The 14248-nt window shown below is 27.5% G+C and overlaps 3 protein-coding genes and 1 long non-coding RNA gene across 4 annotated transcripts; 2 read left to right on the top strand and 2 right to left on the bottom strand.

Annotated features, from left to right (window-relative positions):
- Positions 1-225: 225 nt before the first annotated feature.
- LOC113370615 lies at positions 226-1443 on the top strand. Its single transcript, XM_026611312.1, has 2 exons — positions 226-425; positions 713-1443. The coding sequence occupies exons 1-2, from the start codon at positions 396-398 to the stop codon at positions 1367-1369; spliced, it is 687 nt and encodes a 228-aa protein (XP_026467097.1). The 5' UTR covers positions 226-395; the 3' UTR covers positions 1370-1443.
- Positions 1444-2017: 574 nt separating this feature from the next.
- Positions 2018-9376, bottom strand: LOC113370794 (palmitoyltransferase app). The gene is made up of 10 exons (XM_026611482.1): positions 9204-9376; positions 8608-8881; positions 8130-8290; positions 7759-7943; positions 6625-6736; positions 5242-5396; positions 4983-5104; positions 4816-4912; positions 4600-4672; positions 2018-2736 (listed from the first exon to the last, which is right to left on the bottom strand). The coding sequence occupies exons 1-10, from the start codon at positions 9265-9267 to the stop codon at positions 2018-2020; spliced, it is 1962 nt and encodes a 653-aa protein (XP_026467267.1). The 5' UTR covers positions 9268-9376.
- A 423-nt stretch (positions 9377-9799) lies between these two features.
- Positions 9800-10748, top strand: LOC113369951 (transmembrane protein 242). Its single transcript, XM_026610577.1, has 3 exons — positions 9800-9929; positions 10191-10432; positions 10494-10748. Exons 1-3 carry the CDS (start codon positions 9857-9859, stop codon positions 10614-10616), a joined length of 438 nt encoding a protein of 145 aa, XP_026466362.1. The 5' UTR covers positions 9800-9856; the 3' UTR covers positions 10617-10748.
- A 473-nt stretch (positions 10749-11221) lies between these two features.
- Positions 11222-13370, bottom strand: LOC113369953. The gene is made up of 6 exons (XR_003366551.1): positions 13212-13370; positions 12588-12713; positions 12241-12366; positions 11896-12021; positions 11558-11669; positions 11222-11324 (listed from the first exon to the last, which is right to left on the bottom strand). It is a non-coding gene; the product is annotated as an uncharacterized LOC113369953 (long non-coding RNA).
- Positions 13371-14248: the final 878 nt, after the last annotated feature.

Raw genomic sequence — 14248 nt, forward strand, 5'->3', positions numbered from 1 at the left:
TTGTTCTTAAATAAAACTTTTATCTTTAAGATTAACGCAAGCAAAAATAAATAGAACATTATATATCGTTTTATAATATTTAACAAAAAAATTTCCAATACTTGTGTTTTTTTCATTTAAGAGACTTTGTATAATAATAAGTATGACTGAATATTATTTCTTAAAATGTTGGCTACCTCTGCCATACTATGTAGCCCCCAGACGAAAGATCCCATGAAGATCTTTGTCATCTGTCGAAAAAATTAGCAAATTCGATGAAATACCAGATGGATAATCTGAAAGTGCCAAAATATGTTTAATTGTACATCATAGATTAATCTTTTATGTCACATAATGTTTAATTAATCCACAAATTGGACTTTTATCCGTATAAAAGTCTTCTATATTTTTAAGCCATGGAAAATTATGAAAAAATAGCCAATGAAGTAAGTCTTATCGTATTTATAATGTAATTTTTTCTAAGAAATACCTCGACTATATCTTCTAAAATCAATTTTAGAAGTCATCCTGTATAAAATATTTTTGTCAAATTCCTTCAGTAATAATAAAAGTACATATTTACAATTATTCAAATTCCTTATCACATTCCTGCACTCAGAATGAATAATCAATGAATAGCAATTTGTAATTGCTATATCATTGATGACAATTTAAAATATTTTTATATTATGAGAAAAATTTGTATATAAATTTCTATTTATCTTAAATATAGCTAAAAAGCAAGGTCCATGAAAGTTTTCTGCGCTTACATGATACACTGAATAATCGGGAAAAACAAATCATTAGACAGATTGATGTATTGCTACAACAGCAACAAAATAATGCATTGGACGTGAAAAAAAATCATTGGAAACAATTTGACATCAGTAATGAGAGTGAAAAATCAATCATCTCAGACATAATGAAATTTGGAGAATTAGATTTAAGTAACATCACCTTGGATAGCAATCTTTATGTTATAGAAGACTATATCAGCCCTAATAATGATCATGAATGCTTATACAAATGTTTAGATACATTAAATATGGTATCCAGCACTGAAGATTTGAAAGTGCAAGTGCAATTTCCTCAGTGTAAATATTTAAATTTAATTTCGGACAAAACTGAAAAAATAGAAAATAACCTGATTACTTCCAATAATAAACAGAACAAACAAAACTCGCCAGGATCAAATACAATAAAAAGTTCGGATTCTTTTGATAGTGCTAAAACTAGTTTTACCGAAAAATCATTTACAGACAGCTCTCCAACAAATAATGAAGACCTCAAGCATCAACCAACTCAAGTTCAATATTGGCTGAAACAAATCATAGCTGAGACTGAAATCGAACCAGTACAAAATACTGAAAAACAATTGGTGATAGGTTAATTAAATAAATCTTTTAAATATTAACTCATTAGTACTTAAATACTCTTGTAGGTCCTGTTAACTGTATGTATATGTTATGTATGTGTATGTTTATTAATATTGATTATTTGAAGGATTTTATGAATCATGTGTATATATTATGAAATAAAGTAAATTGATCACTGTATATTTTTCTCTATATTCAAGATACAATTTGATATTTGCTTACCTTGTTAATAAAACAGGTTCTCTTCTATAACAGGTTGCATTTACAGTGGAGCATTCTCAAAAATTGCTTTTTTTCAACTGTAAGAAATTTCAAATAGAGTACATACTGTCTTCATCTTCCATATCTTGAATGTTCATTTAAAATATGCGTGAAGATCATTTCATAGCTAGCTCAATTTTCTCATCTTAAAATAAAAATTAGCATTATTTTTAGCATAAATATTAATGGGGAATCTGATTTCTGCAAGGTTACATGAATTTTAAAGCATATATATGATGTTAACTTAAATTTACATTTATACATATAATAGAATTTATTTAATAGAAGCATATAAAAAGTTTATGATATGCAATAAATTTACAATTAATCAATGCAATTTATAAATATAACAAATATAAATATATCATAAAAAAATAGTTCATCTAATATCTAAAATTATTTTAGTTCACTATCTTCACTAAACCCACTTGAGAACTGTTACCAATGCTGGAACCATCCAAACTATCTAAGTCAAGAGCTGTATCTATCATCGTTGTATCTTGGAGAAGTTGTAATCTACTAGCACTTAACACTGTATCGTTACTATTTGGAGCATTCGTCTGATTACAGTTTTCAAAATTAATAATACTGTTTTTACTGTCATCACCGTTATCCTTTTTTGTTGTACCCTTTAAATTTAAATTATTTTTATAAAATTCTGTGCCATGCATAGACTCTTTAGCTATTTTTCTCACTTGGACCTTAGCCATGTTACTCGTTAGTTCCACGGGATCCAAATCTAAATCATTATTGAAACCAATGTTTCTTTCTTCATTCACTGCAGATGCCACTGGGATATTGGAATACAAATGCATACTTGCATCATCAGTTTTACCATCACCACCTTGCATAAAATCAACACTAGGAATATTGGAATAGATGTTTCCACATTCCAGAGGTTTTAAATCATGTGGTACAGCCTCAGAACATACTTCAGTTTCTGTAGTACAGCTGTCCACATTAAATAAATTGTTGTAACTACCACTGTTTTGTTTCGACATCTGATTTGAATTATTAATATCACCAACATCAGCCATCGTACCTTCCCCTAATCCATTTGGTAATGTTGCTAATGCTATTTCATTGCTTACTAAATGCGTAGCACTCGAACTATTGGGATCTGAAATAGATGAATTGCAGTTACAGAATATTTGTGAAGTTAAAAATAAACATATGAAGACGTATATACTCAATGACTGTTCCTTTATATACATCATTATTATTAATAGTTCCAAATAAAAAAGCAGTTTTTAGCATGGATATAATAAACTTTTAGAACCAAAATATAAAGCATGATTGAACTATATATTAATAACTATTCCAGTTTGCAAATTGACTATAACTATTCAAACATTTAAAAAGCAACTGCTATAAAATATCAGTGTGAAAACCTTGATTCCTTGAAAGTATAAATATTGATTCTTCTTTTAGACTAATATGAACGATATTATATTATGTTAAATTAACAGCAGTTTTGTTTATATTATATATATATATATATATATATATATATATATATATATACAAGCAACTAACAAAGCTCTATTTTCTCAGACCACAGTGAAAAGTTTAATTTTGCAAATTTCTTACATGCTATAATGTACAGTGTGTCTAGGAATATCATGCCATCATCCTAAATTTAAACCTATTGTATAAAAAGCATTTTTTGTATTGCAAAGCTCTATATATATTGTGTACTTTAATAATTGCACACACTCACCTATATATAGGTACTCCATAGAAAAGCAATACAAAAATGTTTCAAATTTAATATATTCAAGTATAATAGGCATGGTATAAAAACAAACAATTATACACAAATTTACAATATTTCTATCTTCTAAAATCCAAACATGAGCAGATACAAAATTTTATATACCGCAACAAAGGAATGTTTAATACTTTTATACAGTTTTGTACATTGCAAGCAAATATATAACAAGAGTGCATAAAAATAGACTTTATATACAATCATTTTTTTAAAAATAAATACTCTTTTTAAATTGAATAGTTACTCAAAATATAGCAAATATGTTAATCATTTCACATCAAATTCTACTAATCGATTGCCTGTTCCATTTATTTCATTTTTTTTAATATCATTTTTTATACTACCTTCTAGAATAAAAATATATTTTTTTAAAATAGAATTATATATAAAATTTTTAATTTTGTCTTACAGACTTCTACACTTATTGCTCTTTTTGCTAGATATGGAAATAAATTTTGCTCAAAATTTAAAAATTGAGATCAATAAAAAAATCATTTACAGAAATCCGCAGTTTCTAAAAAATTTCTTATTAAAACGTCTTTTAATATAAATATATCCTGTTATATTATATTTTCTATTTTACAGTATTTTCTAAAATTTGCGATTTTGGCAATCTTGTTCTATTATGCTTTGCAATTACTGGTTTTATATTAAAATTACTTTTATTGAATAAATTGCTAGATTGAAAATTATATGTGTTTTCTAACTGTGGTTTATAAGCTGTAAAATCAGGCAACGGAATATTATTATCTAGTACCATATCTGTAAAATTACTTTGTAATATAAGACTTTGACTTGACGAACTTTCTAAATTTTGCATTTTATTATTATTGCAATTAGTATAAATATTCGTAATATTTTCAATATTAATTATTTCACTTTCATCAACATTTTCTTGAGAAACATTACTTAAAAAATCATTACTGCAAGTATCGATTGGATTGTCTTCTGGAATACTATGCATTAAAGGAACCAAAACATCATTAAAAATATATTTGTCTCTTTTCTTGAATGATGTATTTTTATTTAATTTGTAGAAATCAGATTTACGTGTAATGCCCTCTAAATTGTGCTCACGCAATATTGATTTTATTGAAATATGTTTCGGTATATTATAAGGATGTTTATGTGTACCGATTGCGTATTTATAATACTCGTATGTTGCATTCAAATTGGTGTTAGTATAAAAATCTGGAGCATTGTTCAACTCACCAAAGCTGTCAGGACGATTTCTGTAAATGCCATGAGGTAGAGAATCACCACTCTTATTTAAAATTTCTACATTCTGTAAAAATAATAATAAAATTAAGATTAATTTTATTTTCAAATATTCAAATTGATAAGGGTTTTTTCATTAAAAAAATTATGGTAACAGTAACAAAATAGAAATATTGTTTTAAAGATAAATTTTAATTTTGAAAAACCTACCTCCATATGTGAAAAATTTTTATTTGTTATGACAAGATCATTTTGTTTGTCACCATATAGGCAATCTCCATTTAAATCTCCTGCGACTATGCCTCTTCTGTGGAATAAAATAATATTAAAACGATATATTAAATATTATTGAACTAAAAGAGTTAAGGATTAATTACCTGTCAATTAATGAAGGAGTTACAGGTCCACAAAGAATATGAAAGCAGTTTAAACATACATTGCCTCTAGAGTAAGGGTTAGAGGATAATTGGCCTGCCTTCGCACTAAATGAACCTTTTATCTAAAAAGATTATCAAAATTAACATTGATCATGTAACATTGATAATTGTAAATAAAATTGTATCTGCATAATGTAAGTGTAAAAACAATGAATAATAAAATTATTTCCATGAAATATTCAATTTTATTATTACTAACATCTTCGTTGGTTGTTTGATTGCTGGTAATCAAATAAGTATGAAATCCAGCTAATCCTAAAACAGACCAAACAGAAAAAAAGCATATCACAACCACGATTACACTTGGGGGGCTCTCCTTAACAGCTTCCAAAAATTGCTTATCATCTTTAGTCACTGAAAATATACAAAACAAAAATCAGATTTTCACATTGTAACTTGTTTAATTGTTACTATCACAAATTAATATTACTTCAATAGTTATGAAAGTAAAAGAGAAAGTAAAATTTGAAATAAAATAAAAATCATTATAGAAGCGATTTCACACTATTACATTGGAGATTTTATTGAGTGTTTCTAAAATGTTTGATCTGATTATAATTAAGTCGTGAAATAAATTATTCAATACCAATATACTTGAACAAAAATTGCTAATCAATGTTAAATATTAATTTATAGTTGAACAACAGGAAATCAAGCAATATAATGAATATTTAAACTTTATTTTCTACAAAGCCAAAAATATGTATATGTATTTCCTGAGTACATATTGATAGAAGAATCTAATTTTTCATGCATAGTTGCCCACGAGGACGATATCGCAATAAAAAAAACACCGATTTTTTACTAAAATAACACTGAAAATAAAATACTCATAGAACGTGCTTTGTATCAATTTAACAGCATTGGATATAATCCAGAAAGTGAAGGTTTCGGAGGTGTATTATTAACACTTTATTAACAGTATGTAGTATCCATGCAGAATATAAAATTAATGGAATAATAACAGATAAAATAATAATGACAGATAATAAAATTTATAAAATTATTTCGTTAAACTATTTTTAACCCAACACAGAATGTAAAACTCTAATCAAGTTCTAAATGAATAAGTAAACAAATATATATATATATATATATATATATATATATATATATATATATAGCATTTATAAAATACAGTTATGAAATAACAAAAGTATACTGAAAAAAAAATGAACATATCAACAACTACAGTGTAGTTACTACACGCTTCATATAAAATTTATCTAGTAGTAAAAAAGTAGATAAAATCACTTAACTATTCAATTTTATTACTGACTTGAAGACAAAAGATTCACATTCATTGCAGTAGATTTACTACACTCATTCATTAAATTTACAACAGTCATGCATGAAGATTTACATTCATTTTCGTAGATTTACAAAACTCATTAAAGTAGATTTACAACTCATTCATGAAAAATTTGAAAAGATTTTAGTAACACATAGAAGCCCCCCGTATAATTAACACGGAGGTGACTAGGTTTCTGGTCACATATCAACAAAGACAACAAAAAAGACAAACATTATATGATTGTTACAATACAATCTAGCAGGATAAATAAACAAAATCCATACTTACACATAATTAGGTGGGTTATAGCACATGCGAATATAAAGACAGCGAGAAATGCAAGAGAGACAATAAACATGTAGAAGAATCTGTAATTTCTTTTGCCCACGCAATTACCAACCTGAAAAGGCGCCTAATATTACTAATCATGTAAGATCTAATATAAATAACAATTCAATATTACTCGTTTGATAGAATTTTTTATTGACGATTACAATTTACTCAAATTAAATGATTTAATAATTTACGTCGATCTATATGATCGGTATAATACTAAGAGAGAGTAATAATCTTTATATAATTTTTTTAAAAATGATCCTTCTCCAACAATTTTCTCAAACTCGCTTTTGGTCGCAAACGAAAGACATATCAAAAATCAATTAACATATTTCTATAGTGATCTGGATTATTTATTACAATTAATGTAAAATAAACATTTGTTAGTGTTAGATGAAGTTTAAATAAATTTCATCTTTCCTCGCCTTTAAAATTATGTATAATTTATTTAAATTCCAAGGTAGGCTGATTTTAATCTTGTTTATGATCAAAACTTCAATTTGGCATTCACACAATAATATAATACGAATAAACAAATTTTATTAAATAATATATAAATATATTTTTTGCATATATATAATTATATGTATATCTTCGGCGGTATTTATGAAATAATTACGTTATAATTAACGACCGTTAAAACAAATAATTTCTAAAATAAATATTCAAACAATGTTTGACACAACAACTAAACAGTCTCACATAATAATTGATGAATCATTTCACATTTTTGCTTTACAGTTATGAAGTTTACAGGAAGTTAATGAAATAACTTTTTTATTTCCACAATTTTAAAATAAAATCTTGAAAAAGAAGACATTATAGTTATTTCATATAATAAAATCAGTAAGAGTGTATAATAAGAAAAATCTAAATCATTTACACAAAGATATAAAATAATTGAGACACTTATTAAAAAGTATTATAAGTAAATATAACATATTTCTTTAAGATTAATATTTATTCTTATGCAAGTAAAAGAATATAAATTAAACTTCTCATTATGCATGACAAATGAAAAAATAAATAAACAAAATTTATCAGTTGTAAATTTAATAAAAAGTATATGTACAAAATTGAACTTACCCATGGGCAATGGTGGTCGAATCTTTCCACGCAGTTATCGCAAAAGCTGCAATGGGAAGCCCGAGGAGGACGGAATATTTTGCAAGTTATGCAATATTTTAATTTAACGCAATGACCTTTCACAAGAACCTCTTTTGTACGAGGTGGAGGCCTGTGCGTTGGACTATTCACAGAATTTGGTATTTCTGAAAAATATGAATTACAAAAATAATTGATTAATATGTTTTAAACAAACAAAAAATTAAAAAATGATATATGTAAAATATTTCTTCTTTGCTTACAAGTATTTTTTATTATTATAAAATAAATAAAAGATAATAAAATAGAAAATCTGAATATAATATATAATAAATCATTATTAATATAATCACCTATTTGTTGTTCGATGTACATTGCTTCATCAGAAGGAGCCCTAGGTATTATACCTGGATCACTAAAAGAAGTTCTCAACAAAGAACTCATCGTAAATGCGAATAATAAAGCCCCCACAACTGGTAATAGTGGTGATACATGATATGATAAAAATGGACAGCTAAAATTATAGGTTTCACATTTATAAACAATTGATAAATTTATAACAATAAGCTATTGTTATGAATGGCATTCCATTTGGATGTTTTGGTTGTATGTATGATTAATGAAATACCTTTTTAAAATGTTATACATTTTTTAAAATAACTGTATAATGTATTCATAAACAATTTTATTAATAATGTAATATCCAACAAAACCCAAATCAAACAATGAGCCTAACCAATATTTAATTTATAATTGAATTTATATATTTTTTCAATTATTAATTTCATTCTTAATTCTATTATGTAAATATTTTATGATAATAATACTCACTCAAAAACAAAAAATAATCCACTAGTCACAGAAATGAGTATTACAGTCAAATAGAAGACACCAGAATGGGGAGCGGTCATGAGGTAGCCATCGCAAAAAAATTTATTGCGTCCAGCAAATACCTCCCATTTGCGTGTTACGCGTTTGCTAGGGGGCATTGTTGTGATGTACACTGATGTATTAATGAATTTAGAGCCTCGATGCAATTTTATATCAGGGCGAATATATTCTTCGTCTGATATAGTTGGAGAAATATCCGAAAGGGAAGAATTTACTAAAACAGTAATTGATAAATGAACTATTTAATGCTTTTTTCTAAAAACTATTTAGGATACAATCTTAATAAATCAATACATGAAACTATATTTATTTAATTATCAATTAATTATTTTTTTAGAAAAGCATCGTAACTTATTAACTAGTTAATATACTACATAATAATTGAATGTGATAATTAAATATATAACAAAAAATCTGCTTATTCAATTGAACACTATTTCAAAGAGTTTGAAATATAGAATGTGCACAGTATACATAAAGAAATTCATAAAAAGAAAATGTAAATAATAATTTTTTTTTAATAAATATATACTTACATTCTAAATTAATAGGAGGTTCAAAAGTTGCAACGGGCTGATAAACGCACTCATTTAAATTCATTTATAACATTAAAATTAATAGAAAAAAATGTATGTAATCATCAAAAATAAAAATAAAATTCTTCGCTGACCTAGCCTTACATAAAACTAACAAAACAACAGCATAGAAAATTATTTCTTTTTCACATGATCGTATTTAAAGTCAACAATTAAACGTATATTTAATTTACACATCTTGCTACATATTGATCATCACGTTATTGTTTTTAAAAAATACTTCATACGAAATGTAAGGATTTGACAACTTTGTCAAACTCACAAATGGACTGTCACAAAATATTACAAAGATCAAGAATCCATTTAAAGGATAGACAACAAAATAAAAATAAAACGCGGTAATTTTGAAAATGACATTTTTATGAATTATATAATTTTAATTCAAATAGTATACAACTTAATTTTCAAATTGAGTACTAATGTGTAAAAAGTGTATGCAAATAAATTTTTGAATCGTTTCTTAAGTTCCGATTTAGTTAAATTTATTTAAAAAAGATTGATTGCATCGGTAATGACTAATCTATAACCTGTCATTCCATGTCGCCTGTTGTGTAGGTTAGAGCGACCCGAGAGAGAATCTATCAAATCTTATAATGGAAGACCTGGGACAAGATAGGTTAGATAATATAAAAACAAATACGAGTGAGAAAAGCTTTAGAGCCAAAGGTAATTTATTTAGGTTTCTGTAAATGTGTAATGGCAAACGATTCTTCGAATTGACATTTTGGTCATTAACATTTAACTAGTTTTAAATATTATTGTAAACATACATACATAGGAAACAATTTGATAATAATAATAATAAATACAATGAACATAATTGGCACAACGTCTGCTAGCAATTGTGATTTAATTCTAGTTGCGTAAATAGTTTTGATGCACCCAAGAAATGTCTGAATCTGTAGTATATAATCATGCATATTTCAGCTGCTTTATTTTTGGCTGGGGTGTCTGGTCTATCAGCGATAATTGGGTTCAGCACAACAGTAGCTGCTGTTAAGAAACGAAATCCCAATACCTTTGATCAAGGTGTAGCTGCTCATGCCGTTAAGGGTATGGACAGTGGAGCCCAATTAGCATTAAGGGCATTGGGATATGGTACAGTTCTTGCTTTTACTGGTTGTGGAGTTCTTTTTTATGGAATTTGGAAATTATCTGGTGCTTCAAGCGTAAGATCTATAGAACAAGTTTTTAGAAAATCAAAGCTTTCACGAGTGTTTTATATTGCAGCTCTCAGATTTCCGCCAGAAAGCAGGATCAATCTTGCCAAGATTAACTCCTATAGAACACAAGTCCAAAACAGAATTTTCAGGGTTGAATGAGTTGCTTAGTTATATTTCAAGGGAACGGTAGAATAGGAGATTAATATAAATAATCTTATTGCAGATGTATTTATTTGTATTATTAATGCTCAGCATTTCTGCTTTGAAATAGTTGTCTGGAATACATATAATTTAGCATGGATGATATTAAATAAGTCATAAGTGAACCATAAAAACTTGAATGTTTGTTATTACATGGTGTAATAAGAACACCAAAGTTATCGCTTCATTAAATAAAAAACAATTATGTACATAATCATCAGTTTAATTTTACAGTTTTACAAAAAAACTATTTCACAGTACAATTATTTCTTTGTTCACCAAAAGAATTGTAGCTGCCATGGGATTCCTGGAATAAATTTAATATCATTACAAAAGAAATTCTATTATAATAATTATAATACTTATTAAGTTATTTGAGAATGTAGTCAAGCATTGTATTGAATGAAGTATTAACTTCAAACAACATAGCGAGCAATGACATTGATATATGCAGTTTGAAACGTCTTGATAAATTGATATGCATTAACAAGGAGCTGGACTGCATATTATACAATTAATGAATTAGGAACTTACATAATAAACTAAGTCTTTCAGTTTAGCATTTCAACCACCACAACTGCAGAAAAACAATGAGCAAATTGTCAAGGACATTCTTGTATGTACTTTAAATTGTAAAATTGCTGCACATTGTTCAGCTAGTCTTTTCATAATCAGAGAGCTTTCCATTTGAAGATACCTAAAGAACATCAGAAGATGTTATATTTGTGTATAGAAATATTCACATAAATATGTATATTTCTCATATTTGAGAAAAATAATGTAGTCAAGCATTGTATTGAATAAAGTACTGACATTAAACAACATAGCGAGCAATGACTTCGTTCTGTGCAGTTTGAAACGTCTTATTTATTTCAGTCATAAATAAGGAGCTGGACTGCACCTTAATATAATAGATAATGTTCAACTTACAACTTGAATATGCAGTAAACCAATCTGGTTTCATATTTTCAAGAAGCTGGTTAGCAAATTGTTCAGCTAATTTCTCCCAAGCATCATATAGGGTATTAACATCATAAAATGCCTAAAGAAAAAAAAAGGTAAATGTGAGCATACTAAAATGTTCACACATTTTGCAATATAAGATTTGAAGCAATTGTAGTCAAGCATTGTATTGAATAAAGTATTGACTTTAAACAACATAGCGAGCAATGACTCTTGATCTGTGCAGTTTGAAACGCCTTATTTAATTCAGTCATAAACAAGGAGCTGGACTGCACCATAATATAATAATTGAATGTTTAATTTACCCCTTGAATAAGAATTCTTTCTCAATGTGGTTTCTCATTCCAAACGAGCTGCATTGCTCCTTGTTCAGCTACTTATTACTTCTTCTGAGCATTGGGAGTGTTTTTGGTGTTTACATCAAAAGACACCTAAGCCAACAAAAAATAGTTTATCTCAACACATGCACATATACATGAAAATATAAAATAAAGAAAATGTAGTCAAGCATTGTATTGAATAAAGTATTGACTTTAAACAACATAGCGAGCAATGACTTTGATCTGTGCAGTTTGAAACGTCTCATTTAATTCAGTCATAAACAAGGAGCTGGACTGCACCATAATATAATAAATGAATGTTTAATTTACCCCTTGAACAAGAATGCTTTCTCAATGTGGTTTCTCATTCCAAACGAGCTGCATTGCTCCTTGTTCAGCTACTTATTACTTCTTCTGAGCATTGGGAGTGTTTCTGGTATTTACATCATAAGACACCTAAGCCAACAAAAATTAGTTTATCTCAACACATGCACATATACATGAAAATATAAAATAAAGAAAATGTAGTCAAGCATTGTATTGAATAAAGTATTGACTTTAAACAACATAGCGAGCAATGACTCTTTGATCTGTGCAGTTTGAAACGTCTCATTTAATTCAGTCATAAACAAGGAGCTGGACTGCACTATAATATAATAAATGAATGTTTAATTTACCCCTTGAATAAGAATGCTTTCTCAATGTGGTTTCTCATTCCAAACGAGCTGCATTGCTCATTGCTCAACTACTTTTCACTCCTTCAGAGCATTGGGAGAATTTTTGGTATTTACATCATAAGACACCTAAACCAACAAAAATTAGTTAATTTATCTGAACACATGCACACATATATTAAAATATAAAGTACAAAAAATGTAGTCAAGCATTGTATTGAATAAAGTATTGACTTTAAACAACATAGCGAGCAATGACTCTTGATCTGTGCAGTTTGAAACGTCTCATTTAATTAAACCATAAACAAGGAGCTGGACTGCACCACACAACAAATCATGTGTTTAAAAATATAAGAAAGTTCTAACAAAATTAATCTACTAGAAAAATCGAAAATGTTTTAAGAAGCATGTGGTCACTATTTCAATAAAACATCTAAGCAGTGCAAAATATTTTATTTTCAACAAAATAAGATAGGAACTTAAGCAGCCTAAATAAGTGAAAAATTATGTGTAATAAGTAAATATAAGTGTTTATTAGAGTACAAACACATAGGCTTCTTAGAATTTTGTTCCAAACCAACATGATAATTTAAAAGCAATAAAATAATGTCCAATATATTCGCTTACCTGCTTGAATCGCATGTTTCCCTCACGATGCAATGCTATTTCTCCACGTAAAACGCGACACATGTTTGTGTGAAATCCTAAATATAAACATTATATTCTTATAATAATAAATACGTCCTCGTGCTCTCGTTGCTTGGAAAGAAAGAGGAAGTACAATAAAAGTAGCAGAAGCAGAGAGAAAAACACGCGGATTACCGCAGCCTTTTTGAAGTTTGTGACCTTGCTCATTGTACGGTCAAACGAAAGAGAAAGAAGATTTCATGAAAATGTCAAGAATGTAGGTGTACCAACAGCAAAGATCAACAAAAATCACGAACAGTAATGCGGCTGTCTAAGTAATTTTTAACCTAACATTATATTGACAAATGGTCATATAGTATTTGATTTTGACTTGGCTAAAATATATCATGCATATATATAATTCGTATGAATGAATATTTATAAACAGTTTAATTTTTTTCTCAAGTTTGATTGAATATTTTATTAAAATTCAACATAACATAAATTTGTATGACTTGTAAATTTGTCAGTACATTATTGACTTTACTGATATATTATTGATATTTCATATGGGATTTAAACGAAAACAATGAAATACATATTTGTAATGAAATCTTTATTAAATGTGAAATATATAATACACAACCTAACCTATTTAAAAGAAATATTTAACCTATCTTTGACATTTAGCCTATGCTACCTATATCGAAAAAACATAAGATAAAAAAAAACAAATAATATGATTGACAAACTGCATTCACATAAAAATCTTATAATAAAACTGGCCTAACTTCTATCGACAACACGACTCACAGAAAAAAATAAAATTCGTACCGATCGAGAAGGCCATTAAGAACGATATGACAAATTTGATATTCCCATGCGAAGCACAATTATGGTCGGCAGACTTGAATTTTACACAGCCAACTTCACAGTGTTTTTACACACCAATACATGCACAACCGTACAATGAGCTACTGTCAAAAAGACTGCGACTTGATACTCTTGAGAGAAAATAGTTGATCCATAGAGAGAAA

The sequence above is a fragment of the Ctenocephalides felis genome, unplaced genomic scaffold (genome assembly GCF_003426905.1).
Source record: "Ctenocephalides felis isolate EL2017-DRISC unplaced genomic scaffold, ASM342690v1 CF-g0.4_SCAFFOLD_01492, whole genome shotgun sequence".
Classification (NCBI taxonomy): domain Eukaryota; kingdom Metazoa; phylum Arthropoda; class Insecta; order Siphonaptera; family Pulicidae; genus Ctenocephalides; species Ctenocephalides felis.